General features: G+C 47.9%; 1 protein-coding gene and 2 long non-coding RNA genes across 29 annotated transcripts in view; 1 reads left to right on the top strand and 2 right to left on the bottom strand.

The window, feature by feature from the left end:
• The window catches only part of SYTL3 (synaptotagmin like 3), a 101,426-nt gene that overhangs the window by 77,483 nt on the left and 3,583 nt on the right, over positions 1-20,360 (top strand). For 21 of the 27 annotated variants that reach the window (XM_085022476.1, XM_085022514.1, XM_085022468.1 and 18 more), the window contains 4 exons: positions 6,235-6,413; positions 15,805-15,907; positions 17,792-17,962; positions 20,022-20,127. In XM_085022476.1, the coding sequence (XP_084878602.1) occupies positions 6,235-6,413; positions 15,805-15,907; positions 17,792-17,962; positions 20,022-20,127 (559 nt within the window). Of the gene's footprint in view, positions 1-6,234; positions 6,414-15,804; positions 16,753-17,791; positions 17,963-20,021; positions 20,128-20,360 lie in introns of those variants that run through there. The other 6 variants (XM_085022543.1, XM_085022552.1, XM_085022538.1 and 3 more) reach the window with 2 other exon arrangements.
• Positions 1,618-16,007, bottom strand: LOC110259902 (uncharacterized). The gene is made up of 3 exons (XR_002342352.2): positions 15,821-16,007; positions 4,071-6,380; positions 1,618-3,748 (listed from the first exon to the last, which is right to left on the bottom strand). It is a non-coding gene; the product is annotated as an uncharacterized LOC110259902 (long non-coding RNA).
• Positions 8,608-11,014, bottom strand: LOC146405911 (uncharacterized). The gene is made up of 2 exons (XR_014843989.1): positions 10,778-11,014; positions 8,608-10,358 (listed from the first exon to the last, which is right to left on the bottom strand). It is a non-coding gene; the product is annotated as an uncharacterized LOC146405911 (long non-coding RNA).

Raw genomic sequence — 20,360 nt, 5'->3', positions numbered from 1 at the left:
AGCGGGCTTCTGCTTTTTTCTTACTTTTTTTTTGGTCTTACCCGTGTTTTGTATATCTTCTTCATCAACATGAAATGCTTTGTGAGAAGAAAAACCAGTTTGTTTAAATTAAAAAAAAAATAATAAAAGGAGTTCCCTCATGACTCAGCGGTTAAGGATCTGGTGTTGTCACTGCTGTGATTTCAGGTCACTGCTGTGGTGGGGGTTTGGTGCCTGACCCGGGAACTTCTGCAGAGCGTGGGTGTGGCCAAAAAGAAAAGGAAAACTCCAGTCATCAGGAGTTAGAAGTTGGCAGATGGAAGGGAGTTCCCATCATGGCCCAGTGGAAACGAATCCAACTAGGAACCATGAGGTTTCGGGTTTGATCCCTGGCCTTGCTTAGTGGGTTAAGGATCCGGCGTTGCCGTGAGCTGTGGGGTAGGCCAGCAGCTGTAACTCCAATTAGACCCCTAGCCTGGGAACCTCCACGTGCTGTGGGTGTGGTCCTAAAAAGCAAAAAAAAAAAAAAAAAAAAAAAAAAGGAGAACTTGGCAGAGTGAAGAAACACTTTCAGCATTTCCGTGAGAGAAAAAAATCAGAGTTGCTGTCAGGTTTTCCCTTCTGTTTTTTTTTTTAAAAAAAAATCTAAAAGGAATACATTTATATCAACGTTTCCATACAGTTGACTTTTCCCCCTGCCAGTTGTGGTTGGCAAAGTGACCACATGCCAATAATAGACATTATTGTCAAAAGGAGCTCCGTTGACATGGATGGGCAAGAGTTTGGCATGTTTGAGGGAAGAAGTAAAAATCCAATTTCTTGGTTGTTTCCCTTAAACATAAATTTGAGAATGTGGAGCATTACCTTGGCATTTGGGTCACTTCTAAGCAGGGACTAACCCAAAGCTTTGGCCCCGGCCATCACACAGCACTCATTGGGGTTTTGGAAATTTCCAGTTTCCTTTACTATTTCTGAACTTCTCTGGTTGCACTGATTTTTTTTTTTAAGAGTATTGTATTTCGCTGTCTTCTCATGTTAGTCTTTTTTTATTAAAAAAAGAGTAAAGAATAGATAATTATATTGGCGTGATCTTTTAGAGGGTTATATCTCTTTAAGAAATAATCTAGGAGTTCCTGTCGTGGCTCAGTGGTTAACGAATCTGACTAGGACCCATGAAGTTGCGGGTTCCATCCCTGGCTTCGCTCTGTGGGTTAAGGATCTGGCATTGCTGTGAGCTGTGGCGTAGGTCTCAGATGTGGCTCAGATCCCGCATTGCTGTGGCTCTGGCGTAGGGCGGTGGCTACAGCTCTGATTAGACCCCTAGCCTGGGAACCTCCATATACCTTGGGTGTGGCCCTAAAAAGATAAAAAAACAAACAAACAAAAAATCTGAAGGATAAAGGATTTAAGTTCTCCATGCTTATTTGAAAACAATGTTGCAATTATCAAAGAACTTGGTGGTTTCAAAAACATTTGTGTATTGCATGTAAACATTAAATAGCTTAATAAGCAGGTATACAGATGCTGTTTCATGTAAAACAATTTTTAAAAAAGAAAACAAAAAAGAATGACTACGTTATGGCCTATTCATCCAGTGGAACACCAGAGTGGCAATGAATGAACTAAAACTGCACCTAAGCACACAGATGAGTTTCATTTATTTAAAAGAATTTTTTTTTGTCCTTTTAGGGCTGCACCCAAGACATATGGAGGGTCCCAGGGTAGGGGTCTAATCGGAGCTACAGCTGCCGGCCTCCACCACAGCCACAGCGACGCGGGTTTTGAGCCATGTCTGCAACCTACACTGTAGCTCATGGCATCGTCAGAGCCTTAACCCACTGAGTGAGGCCAGGGATTGAACATGCGGCCTCATGGATACTGGCTGGATTCTTAACCCACAAAGCCACAGCAGGAATTCCCTATAGATGAATTTTAAAAACAAAATATCAAGAGAAAGTAAGTTATTGGAGAATACGTACACAGTGTGATTCTACTTAAATTCCCAAAGCAGTGAAACTAACCAATCTATTGTTTTGGGGGGATATGTACATACATAATAAGACCACACAGAAAACCAAAGATGATTAATGGAAAATTCTGAAACAGTGTTGGCTCGGGGTCAGAAATATGGGTGATTCAGTAAGGGCGGGGCCACAGGTTGCTTCCAAGGCCCTGGTTTTGTTGTTTTTCTTAGGTTGAGTGGTGAGCACATGAATGTTTGTTTAATAATTATCATTTCACCATACCTATCCATTATATGGACTTTTTAATATACTTCACAGTAAAAAACAAAAATAAAAAAAGAAAATAAAGGAAAAAACAAAGGAAATGAGTGATTTGCCCAGCTTACAAAGGGCAGACACGTTGTGTGGCATTTTCAAGATTAACAAATCTGCTAAGCACAGGCCTGGTTCTTTTTTTCACAAGTAACCAGTTGAGTCTCATGCCCATTTTACAGATGAGGAAATTGAGCCTATGGAGGGCAAGCAAGCTGCTCAAGGTCACACTTGACCACCAAGAGGCGGGGCCCCGAGGGGAGTCTGTCTGCCTCCATCACCACCATCTGACCCCCTGCGCTAATGCTCTCTGCGTGCTCTTGGGGGCGGGGTGGGGGAATCAAGGATTTTTTTTTCTAGGATAGCTGTGGTTTCTGTCGACTCTCCTTGAATTCTGTCTTTGTGAAATAAAAGGGCATCAGGCCTTGCTTGCGGAGATAGTTGATAATGCGTGCCCTTCAGAGGGGAGTCACCGAAGGCTCCCTGCCTGCCTGGGGTGGCTCTCCTTTACTTTTGCCCAGATTTCCTTTTCTTTCAAAATCAGACAGAGCAGATGGCGCTAATAAAATTCAGGCTGAGTTTGTAGGGGTTCTTCTGGGCCCAGACCTCTTGACTGACTCCCTTACTGCTCAAAGTCCTAACTTGCTCCAAGCGTCGGCTCTGTCTATAGGGAAAATAAAAGCAGAAAACCCTCCGGGGGCAATGACGGCGCAGTCATCAGTTCTCTCCGAAGGAATGCGGTTGACCAAAGACGTGCTTGGCTGTCCCTTCATTATCTGAGGCTGCACTTTCTCAGCCAAGCAGATGGGCAGTTGAATTACTCGGACACACTACCATTAGCTGATGGCCCAAGGCATTAAGAACCCTGGTCCATGTCCGATGTGGCATGTGATTTTGGGGTGGGTCTCACCTAGTCGACCTCTGCTGATCTTTGAAAATGAAGGACGAGTCCTTCTGGTGCTTCCCAGACGAGCCGGTGGTGCGTCTTCTCCGTGCCTGCACCTGAACAGCCCCGAAGGCACAGGAGGGCAGGTGGAATGCTCAGTGTGAGCGTATGGGATTCGATCTGCCCTGTTGTGTCCTCAGCTCCATTCGCACCCACAGGGCCAGCCATCCTAAGATGTCCCTCTGGGTGACTCCGTGTCCTGCTGTCACAATAATCATTTCACACCTTCTTCAGCCTCTCTCACCCTCTTTTCAGGACTTCTCTCCACTCTTCCTCCTCATTCTCAACAAATAAACCTCCCTTCCTACATCTCAAAAAAAAAAAAAAAAAATTAAAGAAAAACCGAATCAGCCTGCAATTCCCTAATCCTCCTGAAACCAAAATTAACCTCCGCAAGGCTGCACCCAATGCACCCTCGTTCCCCAAACAGGAGGTGCCAGCCTCCCAGCGGTGCCTGGATCCCATCCTCTCCTGCCCTTACTGTTTCCTCCACGGAAGGTCAGTATCTTTTTTTTTTTTCCCCTACTTTGAAGATTCTTCTTTTCTACTTTTTTTTTTTTTTTTTTTTTGTCTTTTTTTTGTCTTTTTGTCTTTTGTCTTTTTTTGTCGTTGTTGTTGCTATTCCTTGGGCCACTCCCGCGGCATATGGAGGTTCCCAGGCTAGGGGTTGAATCGGAGCTGTAGCCACCGGCCTACGCCAGAGCCACAGCAACTCGGGATCCGAGCCGCGTCTGCAACCTACACCACAGCTCACGGCAACGCCGGATCGTTAACCCACTGAACAAGGGCAGGGACCGAACCCGCAACCTCATGGTTCCTAGTCGGATTCGTTAACCACTGCGCCACGACGAGAACTCCTTCTTTTCTACTTTTAAGAGTCTTCTACTTTAAGATTTTCATCCCAGATTTTCAGCGATTGTATTATGATGTGCCTCCATGGAGTTTCACTTTAAAGTATTTCCCCCCTCCCTGGAATCTGCAGTCCAGGGACTTGACGGCAGTTACCTAAGGTCAGGACCGTCCCCGAGTCTTCTGACCTCAGATCTGCTGCTCCTTCAGAACAAGGAGCACGACGCATCGTGCTGTAATATCTGCAGGGAGAGCTCCTAAAATCACATAACTTCGAGTGCTTTCTTTCTTCGCGTCGTAAGTGTTGACTGAGAGGTACCACGAGCCAGGCTCTGAGCTGGTGCTGGAGATTCGGTGGAGGCAGAAATATGCAGGGTTTCTGCTGCCCTGGAGTTTCCAGCCAAATGGGAACATTGGACGTGACCTTCCTCCCGAGGGACTTGGCCTTTGCTCCAGCAGATGCCTAGGAAGGCTGATGGTCTTTGCCCGTCTGGCACTGAGCTCACTTAGAGCTGGGCTTTGGTCTCTGGGAGGACTGGCCCACTAGTGGACTTGAATTCCTAGGAAGAAGACCTTTGAGGGGTCCCAGCTCAAAGTCTGGATGCTTACTAAGCCCCTCCTCTGTCGTGGCCCTGAGCTCCCATTTTTCCTCCCTAGTAAGATGAAACTTCTGAAGGCATTTGTGAGCATCTCAGCGTCAGTTTCCAACTCACCCAACACCTTGACCCCTTAGCAGCAAGCATCACTCTCACCTCCGTGTGTCTCCTTTTCTTCTGGGAACTTCTCAAGTTCTGCACCTTCAGAGCCTTGCACCCCTGTGCTTGTCACTGTGCTGGGCCCCCAGGCCTCCCAGCTGCCACGTTTAGCTGACCCCTCAGCCTTCCTCACCTGCTCACCTGCCGACAAATGCCTCAAAGGCAAGCACTGCTCAGAACGTCAAGTTCAGCTGACTGTGCTTCTCTTTAGTATCATGGACCGTTGCATCCTGGCTGGCCTGGCAGGCCTCTGCAGCGCCCTGAAACTGGTGTGGAAATCAGTTTTCTATCTGTTCTTGGTGGAAGAGTTGGCGCAGCACAGCTAGTCTAAGCTAGAAAGGAGCCGAGTCCCAGGGGAACGCCGGGGAACTCTCAGAACTTGTCACCACCTCCATCCATCGGCCTTTTGCCAAGCTTCCCGTTGTCTTCTGCTCCCCTTGTTCATACCTCCCTCCTCCACGCAGTCTCGCCGCTTTTGAGTGTGTAAGAGTTAAAAACGGTTTCCCAGCCCAGCGGTTGTGGGGGTGTGGATGGATGACTTTGCTCAGGGCCAGGGACTGAGGGGGCCGAGGGGAGCTGGGTTCTGGGCATCATGATTTAAGTCAGGTGTGGGTCGTTCTGAGGACTTGCTGGTTTTGTTTTGTTCTTCTTCTTGGTGTCTTTCCAGAATGGTCTACAGCGTTGCGGGACCAGCTGGGAAAGTGGGAATCACATCAGGTGCCCTGTGTCTCTAGAGTTGGCGCTGAGATTGGTTTCGGGGAAAGGGAGGCAAATACTTAAGCAAAGTTAGTGGGGCTGTTAAGACCGTGTGCTCTGTCTCGCTGCTGCTTCTTTCCATCTTCTCCCCCTTCGAGCGCCCGAACTTAGGATGGTGCTTTTGTTTTTCGTTCTAGGGACCCATAAACATTTAAACACAATGTATTGTTGTCTTTGCTGCATATTTTATGTGCTTTTTTCCCATTCGCTCCTCATCTTAACCCGATGGAAACAGAGTTAATTTTTCCGTTTAGACTTTGACGTTTGAGTCCAGCTCTCCCGGCTTCCCACCCCCTTGGCCACTGGGCTGTTTTCCACTGGGCTGTTCCTGCCGTGGATATTACCTGCCCTTGGAAAGTTATCTTTGCAGAATTGCACACAGAAAGTCCACTTCCTCCCAAGTGGTTTGTGTCCAAGAATGGCATTGTGTAACGTTTATCGCTAAGCAAACGCCGTATCTGGGCAAGACAGGCCCTTCCCAGGATACTTCTCATCCCCTTGGGACAGAATATGTGGCCATTTACTTTGCAAAGGACAAGCTGGTGCGTTATTCACTTAACCTGTCAGGATGCATGCTCTGTGTGCAGTGTGATTTATTGGATATCTTGAAACCAGAACTGCCAACAAAAGTAACTGTGAAGTAACTTATTCTATTTGTCATTTTTTATTTCAGGGCAGTTTAATTAGCATCAACAGCACTTGTACAGAGATGGGCAATTTCGACAACACGCATGTCACTGGAGAGATAGAATTTGCCATTCGCTATTGCTTCAGAGCTCACTCTTTAGAAATCTGCATCCAGGCCTGTAAGAATCTTGCCTACGGGGAAGAAAAGAAGAAAAAGTGCAACCCGTAAGTTTCTCAGTCTAAGTTTCAACCTAAGGTGATAGACATACTGATTCTAAAGTTCGTATGGAAAAGTAAAAGTCCAAGATTAACCAAGACAATTGTAAAAAGCAGCAGAAATAGAGGAGTTCCTGTCATGGCTTAGTGGTTAGTGAATCCGACTAGGAACCATGAGGTTGCAGGTTCGATCCCTGGCCTCGCTCAGTGCGTTAAGGATCTGGTCTTGCCGTGAGCGGTGGTGTAGGTTGAAGACATGGCTTGGATCCTGTGTGGCTGTGGCTGTGGTGTAGGCCAGTGGCTACAGCTCCGATTGGACCCCTAGCCTGGGAACCTCCATATGCCGCAGGTGCAGCCCTAGGAAAAAACCAACCAAACAAACAAAAAGACCAAAAAAAAGCAACAGAAATAAAAAAGATGCCAAGAATTGTTACAAAGCTTAATCATTCAGGAGTTTCCATTGTGGCTCAGCAGTAATGAACACAACTAGTATCCATGAGGTTGCGGTTTTGATCCCTGGCCCCACTCAGTGGGTTAAGGATCTGGTGTTGCTGTGAGCTTTGATGTAGTTCTCAGACACAGCTGGCATCTGGTGTTGCTGTGGCTGTGGTATAGCCCAGCAGCTGAAGCTGCGACTTGACCCCTAGCCTGGGAACCTAAATATGCCAAGTGTGTAGCCCTAAATGTAAAAAAAAAAAAAAAAAAAAAAAATCTTAGTAATTCAGACCATGTGCTATGGATGCAAGGATTGACAAGGAGGTCAGTGGAGCAGAATCTAAAGTCCAGATACAGTCCTTAGCATATGGGGGAACTTAAATGATCAAGGGCGTATTAATAGTGCAGAAAAGGAGTTCCCATCATGGCTCAGTAGTTAATGAATCCGACTAGGAACGATGAGGTTGCCTGTTCGATCCCTGGCCTCACTCAGTGGGTTAAGGATCCAGTGTGGCTGTGGTGTAGGCCAGCAGCTGTAGCTCTGATTCAACTCCTAGCCGGGGGACCTCCATGTGCCACAGGTGCAGCCCTAGAAAAGACAAAAGAAGAAAAAAAAAAAAAAAGACAAAAAAAATGCAGAAAGGATGAAGTTCTATAAATGGTATAAGGAAATGTGACCTCCCATGTAGGAAAAATAAAATCAAAATCCTGTCACACAAAAAGATTAGTCCTTCTCCAGTTGGTAGATGTGGAATATGGTGTCTCGTCATTGTTTTAAGCTGCGTTTCCCTTTATTAATAATAAAGAGGAGCAACTCCTCTCTGCATTAACTGCTTGGAGTTCATTTTCCTTTTTTCCCATTTTTTGCTTTTTTTTTTTTAATTTTTTAAGGCTGTACCTGTGGCATATGGAAGTTCCCAGGCTAGGGGTCAATTCGAAGCTGCAGCCACAGGCCTACACCCCAGCCGTGGCCATGAGGGATCCGAGCCACGTCTGCGACCTGCTCCACAGCTTGTGGCAACACGGGACCCTTTAACCCGCTGAGTGAGGCTAGGGATCGAACCTGAATCCTAATGGATACTAGTTGGGTTTGTAACCCACTGAGCCACAGTGAGAACTCCTGTCCATTTTTCTATTGAATTGTCATTTAAAAAAATTTTTATAGGAGGCCTTTTTTTTTTTTTTTAAATGGCCACACTTGCTGCATACTGAAAGTTCCCAAGGCAGAGCCTGCATCTGAGCTACAGCTGAGACCTATACCACAGCTGTGGCAACACCGGATCTTTTTAACTCACTGTGCTGGGCTGGGATCAAACCCACACCTCCACAGCAACCTGAGCTGCAGCAATTGATTCTTAACCCACTGGGCCATGGCAGGAACTCCCAAGTTTAGTTTTAAAAAAAAAATCCACTTTCAGTTCAATTCTTTTCAGTACAATTCTTCAGAGGTTAAAGGTATTTTACATGTCTTCTCCTGGCTGTTACTTGCTTTAAAACATTGTTTATGATGACTTTTCTGATAGAGAATTTGATAATGTCAAATTTACCCTTCTTTTCCTTTAAAATATCTGCTTTTTGAGTCTGTAGGGGAATTCCACCTGAAGGATGTAAATACATTATTTATTTTCTTAGAGGTTTTTCCACACCTAGCTCTTCTCACATTAGAACTGGAATTGGTTTTCTTATTTTGGAATTGATTTTATGTACAGTTTAAGGTAAGGACCACATTTTGGCCTTTTTTTTTTTTTCTTTTTCCCAACATGGAACATTTTTAGCACATAATTTCAGTACCACCCAGGGGAAAGGAATGGATCATTGGTCCAATCAATCTCACCCTTTGCTCTGAAACCTTCAGTAGCTCCTTAGAACCAGCAAATTAAGTGCACTGCTGTGGTGCTTATGAGTCTCTGTAAGAGAGCCCTCCTTTCTAGTCTTTTTTTCCCCCCCTTATACCCATTTTTTTGTTTTATTTATTTATTTTTAATTACTCAATGAATTTATTACATTTATAGTTGTACAATGACCATCACAATCCAATTTTATAGGATTTCCATCCCACACCCCCAGCGCATCCCCCCACCTCCCCAAACTTTCTCCTTTGGAAACCATAAGTTTTTCAAAGTCTGTGAGTCAGCATCTGTTCTGCATAGAAGTTCATTGTGTCCTTTTTTCAGATTCCACATGTCAGTGAAAGCATTTGATGTTGGTGTCTCATTGTCTGACTGACTTCACTTAGCAGGATAATTTCTAGGTCCATCCATGTTGCTAAAAACGCCATTATTTCATTCCTTTTAATGGCCGAGTAATATTCCATTGTGTATATGTGCCAGATCTTCTTGATCCACTCCTCTGTTGATTTATCTGTTGTTGATGGATTTAGGTTGTTTCCATGTCTTGGCTATTGCAAATAGCTCTGCAATGAACATTGGAGTACGTGTGTCTTTGTGAGTCCTGGTTTTCTCTGGATAGATGCCCAGGAGTGGGATTGCTGGATCAAATGGTAGTTCTATTTTCAGTTTTCTGAGGAATCTCCATACTGCTTTCCACAGTGGTTGCACCAGTTTACAATCCCACCAACAGTGTCATAGGGTTCCTTTTTCTCCACACCCTCTCCAGCACTTACTCTTTGTGAACTTTTGGATGATGGCCATTCTGGCTGGTGTAAGGTGGTACCTCAGAGTGGTTTTCTAATAATGAGAGATGTTGAACGTCTTTTCATGTGTTTTTTGGCCATCTGTATGTCTTCTTTGGCGAATTGTCTGTTTAGATCTTCTGCCCATTTTTTGATGACTCCTTTCTAGTCTTAACTTCTGTAATTCCCCTACCTATACCTTCTGCTTCAGGGCAATTGGAATACTCACTGTTCTAAAACAATCCGCTGACTTTCATCAAGTATGAGGATTTTCTCATGTTTGTGCTGAGGCTATTTCCCCTGCGCTACTCCCACAGGGAGAAATCACAATTCTGTCCATTCTTGAGGCTCATCTCCAATCCCATCAGCTACATTTATTCAATCCTTGACCTTCTAAACGTGTTGGGCCTCTCCCATAATTCTCAGTAGGACTATAGCGAGTGGTTGAGAGTCTGGAGCTGGGAACTGGCTGCGCCATGTACATGGTTGGACCTCGGGCAAGTTATTCAACTTCTCCATATCTCAGTGTCCTCACTATCACATGGAGCTTTTAATAGCACCTACTTCAAAGGATAGTTGTGTTTCCCTGAACTAGCTCATATTAAGCCCTCAGAACAGCATGGAGAACATAATAAACATTCAACAAGTATTATTCTTAAGCAGGTGAGGTGGGACGTATCTAGAGAAGGGGACCTAAACTCCTCACAGGGATCCCTTGAGGCTTTGACCAAACTAAGCTGCTCAGATGCAGGACAAGATTTCATGAGATCTCTCCATAGGATAGCTACTGGGGAGTTGTGAATTGAACGAAAAATCTGAGAGTTGCGCAGTGCTGGGAAAGACTTGCATTCTGACCAGCCAGAGTGGAGTGGGACATTCAGTGAACCCTAGAAAAGATAATGCTTAGGGTTACAGCTTCACTAGCACCAGGGCTACTCTAACCCACCCTACGCAAACTCAAACCTTGATAGGATCAAACTGAGTTTCCAGTCAATGGAATGCCTGCTAGAACAAGACTCAATACTTTATAAAAGAAAAGCATAGTCCAGAGAGGATTCTGGAAGATGGCAGTGTAGAAAGCCTTGGGAATCCATCTCCCTCTATGGACAACAATTGAACTAGCAGAATCCGTCTGATGGAACTATTTTGGAATTCTGGACTCTTTGGAAGACTTGCAACTTTCAGGCAAAGTCTCGAATGGTAAATTGGGGTTAATATCAGCCAGCTTCAGCTCTTAGCACAGTATTAGCTACCCATCCCCCACCCCCACCCCCTTGATGGGCAGCAGGAGCAGCAGCTTGCATACCACATGCAGGAGCCAGGGTGGGCAAAAAGGATCCTGTCCTTCAAATATCAAGGATCTGTTCTCTGATTGCTGCTTCTGATCACAGAAGTACAAAGAGGCAGGCAGCTGTCATTGCGTCACCTCTCCCCACTGCTGCAATCTCCTCTTCTTTGGGATGAAGTGATTTACAATGTATGTAAAGGGCCAGTTCCTCATTTGTGTCCCCTCTTCATTTTTCTCCCTTTTGGGGGCCAGATACTGAAACCAGAACATTCAAAAGTAACCACAGATATAAGGAAAATTAAAGAGTGACCAGACATGCCCAGAAAAGATCTGAGAAGACCTTAATTTTATACCTCTGGCTGATCTTTGGCACAGAGACAGTCCAAAACAATAAATGTATTAATAACTTGATAAAAAAAAATGACAAAATACAGCAAACCCTAGAGAAGGAGGAGAATCTGATTTCCAGAGTTAACATATTATTAGACACATATATTCAGTGCAAAACAACAACAACAACAACAACAACAACAAAAATCACAAGGCATATAAAGAAATAGGAGAGGATGGTTCATTCAAAAGAAAAAAGTAAATCAACAGAAACTGTCCCTGAAAGAGATCTGAGGGCAGGTTTACTAGACAAAAACTTTACAACAGCTGACTTAATGATGCTCAAAGAACTAAAGAAAGATGTGGAGAAAGTCAAGAAAATGATGTGTGAACAAAATAAAAATATCAACAAAGAGATATAAAACTGAATAAGAAATCAGAAAGAAATTCTGGGCTGCAAACTATAATAATTGAAATGAAAAGTTCACTAGAGGGATTCACAGGCATATATGACCAGGTAAAAGAAAGAATAGATGAACTTGAAGATAGGATGAAGGAAATTACTGACGCTGAGGAACAGAAAGCAAAGAGATTAAAGAAAAGCAGACAGAATCTAAGGGAACTTTGGGACACCATGATGTGGACCACCAAACACATCTCAGGAGTCTCAGAAGGAGAAGAGAGAGCACTAAGAGCAGAGAGAATACTTGAAGAAATAATGCCTAAAACTTCCCTAGTTTGATGAAAGACATGAATGTGAACTTTAGAGAAGCTCTTCGAATTCCAAGTGTGATGAGCTCACAAGAGACCTGCACCAAAATACATGATAAACAAATGTTTGAAAGAAAAGGACAAAGAGAGAATCTTGAAGCTGCAAGTGAGGAGTGAGTCATCACCTACTGAGGATCCTCAATAAGATTTAGCAGATTTCTCATCATAAACTTTAGAGGCCAGAAGGCAGTGGGTCAATATATTCAAAACGCTAAGAGAAAAAAAATGCCAAAATTGTTCTTCAAAAGTGAGGGGGAAATTACAAGCTTCTCAGCTAAACAAAAGCTGAGGAAGTTTGCTACCACCAGACCTACCCTGTAAGAAATGCTCAGGATAATCCTACAGGTGAAATAAAAGGATGCTAGACATTAAATCAAAGATATGAAAAAAGGCAGTAAAGGCAAATACACAGGCAATTAGAAAAGCTAGTATGGCGTTCCCATCGTGGTGCAGTGGTTAACGAATCTGACTAGGAACCATGAGGTTGCGGGTTCGGTCCCTGCCCTTGCTCAGTGGGTTAACGATCCGGTGTTGCCGTGAGCTGTGGTGTAGGTTGCAGACGCGGCTCGGATCCCGCGTTGCTGTGGCTCTGGCGTAGGCCGGTGGCTACAGCTCCGATTAGACCCCTAGCCTGGGAGCCTCCATATGCTGCGGGAGTGGCCCAAGAAATGGCAAAAAGACAAAAAAGACAAAAAAAAAAAAAAAAAAAAAAAAAAAAGAAAGAAAGAAAAGCTAGTATTATTTTAACAGTGGTAATGCTACTATTTATTTAACTCATTTAATTCTTATAAAAAGAATACTACTGGGTAGGTATTCTTACGTGTGTTTTCCTTTTTTTTTTTTTTTAATGATTTTTATTTTTTCCATTATAGTTGGTTTACAGTGTTTTGTCTATTTTCTACTGCACAACAAAGTGACCCAGTCACACACACACACACGCACACACACATTCTTTTTCTCACATTGTCCTCCATCATGTTCCATCACAAGTGACTAGACATAGTTCCCTGTGCTATACAGCATCTGTGCTATCCCAAATGCAATAGTTTGCATCTATTAACCCCAAACTCCCAGTCCGTCTCACTCCCTCCCCCTCCACAACCACAAGTCTATTCTCCAAGTCCATGCATTTCTTTTCTGCAGAAAGGTTTATTTGTGCTGTATATTAGATTCCAGATATAAGTGATATCATATGGTATTTGTCTTTCTCTTTCTGACTGACTTCACTTAGTATGAGAGGTTCTAGTTCCATCCACGGTTTAGGACACATTTTAGAGGATTATTACTCTCTTACTGTCATTGTGGTTTGTAACTCCACACTTTGTTTTTGACATAATTTAATAGACTAATGTGTTTAAAAGAATTATTACTTTGTGGAGTTTCCATTGTGGCTCAGGTTTAGAACCCGGCATAGTGTCCATGGGGATGTGAGTTCGATCCCTGGCCTTGCTCAGTGGGTTAAGGATCTGGCATTGCTACAAGCTATGATATAAGTCACAGAGGCAGTTCAGATGTGGTGTTGCTGTGGTATAGACCTCAGCTGCAGCTCCGATGTGACCCTTAGCCTGGGAACTTCCATATGCCACAGGTGCCTTAAAAAAAAAAGAATTATTAATTTGTGGTTTTGGTCCTAAATGTATACAGATGTAATTCTGTGACATCAACGATGGAAAGAGATAAGGATAGAGCTAAGAAGGAGCTCAGGGTCTTTTTACATTATTGAAGTTGAGATGGTGTGACTTCAAATTAGTGTTATAACTATAGGATATTAAATATAATCCCCTTGGTAACCACAAAAAAAAAATAGCTCTAAAGCCAAAACAAAACAAATAAAGGAATTTAAACATTTCACCAAAGAAAATCAACTAAACACAAGAGAATACAGTAAGGCAGAAGTGAGGAACACAAAAGCTATAAGGCAAAAGAAACAGCAAAGGACACAAGTGCTTATCAGTCATTAGATGTAAATGAATTAGACTCTCCCATCAAAAGACAGAAATTGGCGGAATGGATAGAAACATAGGATCCAACTACATGTCGCCTACAAGATACTCACTTTGGCTCCAAATGGAAAGATGTTCCATGCAAATGGTAACCAAGAGGGAGCAGGGGTGGCTGTACCCATAGCAGACAAAATAGATTTAAATTAAAAAGGGTTACAGGAGTTCCCATCATGGCACAGCGGAAACGAATCCGACTAGGAACCATGAGGTCGCAGGTTCCATCCCTGGCCTCGCTCAGTGGGTTAAGGATCTGACGTTATCGTGAGCTGTGGTGTAGGTGGCAGATGCAGCTCAGATCTGGCATTCTTGTGGCTGTGGTGTAGGTGGCAGCTGTAGCTCTGATTCCACCCCTAGCCTGGGAACCTCCATATGCTATGGGCGTGGCCCTAAAAAGCAAAAAAAAAAAAAAAAAAAAAAGTTACAAAAGGTTAAGGATGTTGTATATTAATAAAAGGTCCAGTAGAGCAAGATGATAGAGCAATTATAAATGTCTATACATCTAATAACAGATCATCAAGATATAAGAAGAAAAAATAGAATCGAAGGGAGAGAAATAGTTCTGCAGTAATAGGTGGGCATGGCAATAATTTCAGTAAAGGACACAACATCCAGAGAGTTGATCAGAAAGGAAACAGAGGGAGTTCCTGCTGCAGTGCAGTGGGTTAAGGGTCTGACGTTGCTGCAGCTGTGGTGTAGGTCACAGCTCTGGCTAGGATTCAATCCCTGGCTGGGAAACCCATATGCCATCGGTGTGGCCAAAAAAGAAGAAGGAAAAAAGAAATAGGACTTAACACAATAAACCAACAAGATACATGGGCTTGTATTTTATTGTAATGCTTTCATATATGTAGATTAATTTATGTATTTTCTTTTTACAGACATACCTGCAGCATATGGAAGTTCTCAGGTCAAATCGCAGCTGCAGCTGCCGGCCTACATCACAGCCACAACAATGCCAGATCCAAGCTGCGTCTGTAACCTACACCACAGCGCATGGTAACGCCAGATCCTTAAGCCACTGAGCGAGGCCAGGGATCCAACCTGCGTCCTCACAGAGACAACATCGCGTCCTTAATCTGCTGAGCCACAGGAGAATGCCATACAGATCTGTTTTACTGTCTCCTGTTTTATATGTGTGAAGTCTTGCGATGATCAACCATTTAAGTCAACAGTGAGGCGATGGTGCCAACGAGCCTTGAGGCCTTTTCTAAGACGCTGGACAGAAAGTGCGGGGAGGCCCGAGGCTGGGGCTCCAGGAGGGGTCCTGGTGGAGGGAGGCTTCCTTCTCTGCTTTGGGACAGTTGAACTTGTTTCTGGCCTGTGGGGATAAGACCTGGGCCAGTGGCGTCATTGTCATCAGTAAAGCTGCAGGAGGTGCCAGGAAGGACCCGGGTACCGGGATGGGCCTAGGGCGGGTCTGGGGGGAAAGGGCAGAGGGCGTGTGCAGAGATGGCCTTCGTCATGCCTCCTGGGCCAGCGTGGCCTCCAGACTCCTCGAGGCCCCGCGGGTGTCAGGCCTGCTCTTTCTATCTCCTCTTTTCCGGCAGGTTGAGGGCAAGAGGGTGGTGGAGGGAGGGCCAGCTGGCACGCAGCCCTCTGCCTGGTGGATTAGAAACCTACCCCCTCCCCCCAAATCCTGAGCCCTGGAAACCTCTGTCCTCTGGTTGTCACCCAGCGACGGGATGAGCGACACAGGTTCCAGGAGTAGGACATGGGGAAAGCGGGGAGCTTCACTCCCCACCCCGGGACATTCCAGAGAATTACAGCCAGAGGCTGCAAACCAGGGACTGCGCACGCAGCACTGTCCCTGTTCACTGTCCGTGGCGGCCACCAGGCCCTTGCCCTCAACCCCAGAGGTGGCGGGAGGCGGGGCCAGTCCCCTCCTGAACCCCCCGACCGCCCCCGCTGAGCTCTCGCCTCTCCCGTCGGTTTGGCCACTAGGTACGTAAAGACCTACCTGCTGCCTGACAGGTCGTCCCAGGGGAAACGCAAGACCGGAGTCCAGAAGAACACGGTGGAGCCCACCTTCCAGGAGACCTTGAAGGTACTTGGGGACAAATATTCACGTGCCGCGTCTGCCCATGCCCGGCCGGGCCGTGGGGCCAGCGTCCAGCGGGTGGCCCTTCCAAGCTCTTGCGTCGGGGAAATGTCAGAGGCGGCCCTTAAGCATTTCTGCGGGCCTCTGTCAATCAGTGGCAAGTTGGTTGAAAATAAATTTCAGCCTTTGTCCACGAAAAGTGCAGAGTCTGCTGGACTTGGGAAGGGCGTTTGATTAATGATTTGCGAGAAAACGGTGCAAAAGAAATTGGCTGCCTCTCCACGTCTAAAACTGGTTTGCCCTGTTGAATTTTTATGACTCAGAGGTGTTCTCAAGCGAGGTACCCTGGAAATGAAACTACCAAGTTACTATCTTTTTAAAGTGCCTGACTATCTGGTAAATAGGATCTGGCAAAGCAAAGTTTCTTCTTTCTTGAGAGATACAGTCATTTTGTGCAAAAAATTTTCGAGAGAAATTGGGTTTTCATTTTTTTTGGTGCTGAGAAATGTGGCTTGTGGTTTAGAGCAGAGGTCCCGGGGGGGCTGTCCCCCGCTGATTCAGGGTGGAGAACTGGGAAGGATGTCTGGTGAGTGCGGATAGCCGGGTGTGGGAAGCTCCGAGATGAAAGAATTTTCCAGATGCACTCAAGACTGGGCAGCCCAGGGATCCTATGCGTCCAGCTTGAGAAAGGAGAGGACGTTGCCTTCCTTGGCAAGTAGGGGCTTTTGTGAACTCTTAGTCAAGGGCCATCTGGCCTGCTGGCCTTAAAAGACCCACTAGGTGGAGTTGCCTGGAACCCAGTGGTTAAGGCTCCAGTGTCTTCACTGCTATGGTGCAGGTTCAATCCCTGGCCGGGGGACTTCTACATGCCATGGGTGCAGCAAAAGAAAAAAAAAAAAAGGCAACCAGAATCTCGAAGAAATCACTTGTTTTTATCCATTGGTTTTATCCAGTATATTGTGAATATTTTGCTTATCCTGAAGAACTTTCCAGATGCATTGAAAACAGTCGGTGCCTTTATCCCACGTGAAGAACATCCCAACACAGGCTCAGCCTTCACCTTCCTTGAAACACAGATGAGATGGAGATGATGGGAGGGAGCTGAGCCATCACGAACAGTTTGGCAGAAACCCGTATTTCAAATTCTCCCTTTGTACCCCTGGGGTGAGGCACCGGAGTAATATATTGGGCGTGGGCCCAGTCTTCACCTGTTTTGAGAAAAGTGCCTGTGAAAGTTGAAGCTCTAGAAACTGATCCTCTGAGTTTACACACTCCTTGGGAGACCTCCTGTACACCTGACCCCTCTAGGGGGGCCTGGGAAGGACACGAGACAGCAGACCTGGGTGACGAGGCTGGTGCCGTACCCCGTTCCCTGGTGTACTTGGTACCCAGTGGAGACGGGCAGGTCGGGGGCTGCTGGAGGCACGGCCTTGGGGACCTAACAGCAATGGGAAAGCGGACTCAGCCAAGCACAGGGAATAGTGGCATTTGTCAGGAAGGGGCCCCCAGTCAGTGAGGATGGACGAGGAGCGGGCCTGTCTCTGCAGGAGTCCAGAGGGCTGCCCAGTGCCGAGCGGGCAGAGATGCCCATGCTGCCCTGAGGACGGCAGGCCTGGGCTCGAGCAGCTTTCCCACCCCTAGCAGCTCCTTCTGAGACGGAGTGGATGTAGCACAAGCACTGTTAGCTGGGCTCAACTGCTGGGCAGGTAGACGTGAAAGAAATAATTATATTTAAAGACAGAGTATGGAGTAAAGCGCAGAGTTGGAAATGGAGCAAGGACTTGAGGGAAAAATAGCTTAAAAATTTCCTGCGATCTGTGGGCCTGGCCGCCGTGGGCTGGGAGCCGCGGGCCTGGGAGCCAGGCCGACCATCTCTCTTCGCCTCTGCAGTACCAGGTGGAGCCTGCCCAGCTGGGGACCCGGCGGCTGCAGGTGTCTGTGTGGCACCTGGGCACCCTCGCCCGGAGGGCGTTTCTTGGAGAAGTGATTGTTCCTCTGGCCACGTGGGACTTTGAAGACAGCGCGACACAGTCCTTCCGCTGGTACCCGCTCCGGGCCAAGGTGAGGTCTGGTTTGGGACTGAGCAGCCCCCCACCCCAACCCCCACCCCCGAGAACCCAACTCCCTTTTCAAAGGGATCCGAGAAGAGAAAACCTACCCCGGAAGCCTGGGACCTGGGACATGGGGACACCCGCCCGCCTGGGACTCCGCAGTAGGAGCTCCTGGGGAGAAGAGGCCACGGCCAGGCTCTCTGGGCGGGGTTGTGCTGAGGGAGTCTCACCTGCGCAGGTTTGTTCAAGGGCCCAAAAGCCCCACCCGCAGTGTGGCCCAAACACCAGCATGGATCAGGCCCAGGTTCAGCTCTGTGATGACAGCCTGGTGGGTCCACCTGCTTCTCCCAGTTCAGGGTCACTCGTGTCAGCTAAGGTGGCCTCGACCTTCTTGGCCAGAGACCACACCCATGGCCAGTCAGGCTGCCCCCAGGTGGGACCAAGCTCAGACACGCGGGCTGGCGAGCATCTACCCTAATTGCCAACCGCGCAGCCTTCTGCAAACGGTAACAAAGGGAAGAGGGAGGGGCCGCGTGCTCTGAGCTGCCCTGGCCAGCGGGGGTTCCCCGTGGGACAGGCCAGGAGAGGGGTGAGCCCGCAGGTGAGAGGAGAGGCCAAGGAGAAAGGTCTGCACTTCCTGGCGTGGCTGCTCTGCTGTTTCTGCGCCCTGGGCCGAGGTGGGGAGGGAGCGGGGATGAGGTCATGGAGGAAAGAATGCGGGCGCCCCCATCTCCTGTCCAGGACGGCAGGGAGGCTGGGGCTCTGCGGGGCCTGGATGGGGCCCCGGTGCCATTTTATCTCCGTTTTCCCCTCCGAAGCCAGGGAGGCTCCGAGTCATCACACCTCTGCAGGGAAACATGTCTGGTTTCTGGCCGCTGGAGGTTAGGTCTGGGCCTGGGAGCATCCTCTCAAAGCCCAGCCACTCTGCTTTGCTCACTAAGGCCTGTGTAGCCCCCGCCCCGCACCCTCTGGATCCCCGAGCTTCCTCTTCTCAGCACCGCACTCCGCCCTGGGAGGGCCACTTGGGACTCTGCACCTGAAAGCCTTCCCCTGTGCACGGCCTGCCCACGGCGTTGCTGAAATCCCACCTCCTCCATGAAGGCGCTCCTGATTTTCCCTGCCAGATGTGCTCTCCCCGCCCCCAGGATCTCGTGCTGGGGATGCAGGGCGCTCTGCCCGCCTTCTCCCCCTAGGACCCCTAGGACCCTTGACTCAGGTCACAACAGGCTGCCACTGAGGCTGGTCATCTTTTGAGAAGCGGGCGAGAAGCAGAAATCCAGCCTGAAGAGCGTCCCTCCTGCTCCCAGTTTAGAGAGCGACACGCGGGTGTTGGGCACGGGCCCCTCCCGGGCTGCTGCTTTGGCCCTGGCAGGAGGGACCACGGGGTTGCTGAGGGTTTCTGGAAGCTGAGGGTGGGGCTGCTCTCTGTCCCAGGGTCCTGTCCCCACCCCACTGGGCGAAAGGCCGATGGGACTGCAGTCCTGGCTCTCTGAGCCCCTTCTGCATCCCTTTCTGGCAAAATCACTTGTGACCAGAGAAGCTGCCTGGGTCCCCTGGGTCCCGCCTGGGTCCTGGGTGAGGCGTGTCCTCAGTGGGGGTCTGGGGTGGGAGGGGCCAACTCACCCAGACTAGGGAGCCCTGCACTGTGGGCCCTGAGCCGGGCCCCCATGCCTGTGGTGGCCCCTGGCATGGAGGGGTAGTTCGGATCCTCCCTAACCTGAGTGGAGTCGATGGGGTCTTGGTTTTATTTACCGTTTCAGACTCGGGCTGTGTCCAGGTTTTCTTTAGCCCGTTGCCTCTGGGCTGCGCTGGCCTGCGGGCAGAGGGGCGGTGGCTGGGGTGGCAATGCGGGGCTGGCGAGGGTGGGCGTGAAGTCACCGCAAATGGAAGGAAGACCGGTCCTGCCACAGGCGTGTCCACTCTGCCCGCGGCTCTCCCAGGCCTGCAGAGGCTTTGCAGGGGCAGAGTGGGCATGGAGAGGTCAGGAGGGGACAGGGCTGAGGCAGTCAGGAGCCCAAAAGATTCTGGGAGCTGGGGAATCCTGCCTCAAGTCCTGCCTCTTCCCACAGGCCGAGAAATGCGAAGACAGCGTCCCTCCCAGCAATGGAGAACTTGCAGTCCGTGCCAAACTGGTCCTCCCTACGGAGCCCAGAAAGCCCCCGGAGGCTCAGGGAGGTAGGTGGCCTCCAGCCCTGCAAACATTTGTCTGTCACCATGTCACTGTCCCCAGAGCTTAGAGCAGCAGATGGCCGAGAGGTTGGGCAGTTTCCCAGCATTTCCTTCCCGCCGCCCACTGATCCTGGGCTCCAGTGACTCTGACCAACCCTGGGAAGCCTGGCCTGGGACGCCGCTTCTCTGGCCTCAGCTTGGACCCAAACCAGGCAAAGCCTGTGAGGCTCTTTGGACAC

The sequence above is a fragment of the Sus scrofa genome, chromosome 1, assembly GCF_054392235.1.
Source record: "Sus scrofa isolate SSC_HxYL_T2T_F1_AM1 chromosome 1, Sscrofa_HxYL_maternal_Yorkshire_Landrace_v2.0, whole genome shotgun sequence".
Taxonomy (NCBI): Eukaryota; Metazoa; Chordata; class Mammalia; order Artiodactyla; family Suidae; genus Sus; species Sus scrofa.
Note: the sequence above shows the minus strand (reverse complement) of the source record. Positions and strands in the feature narration are given on the sequence as shown.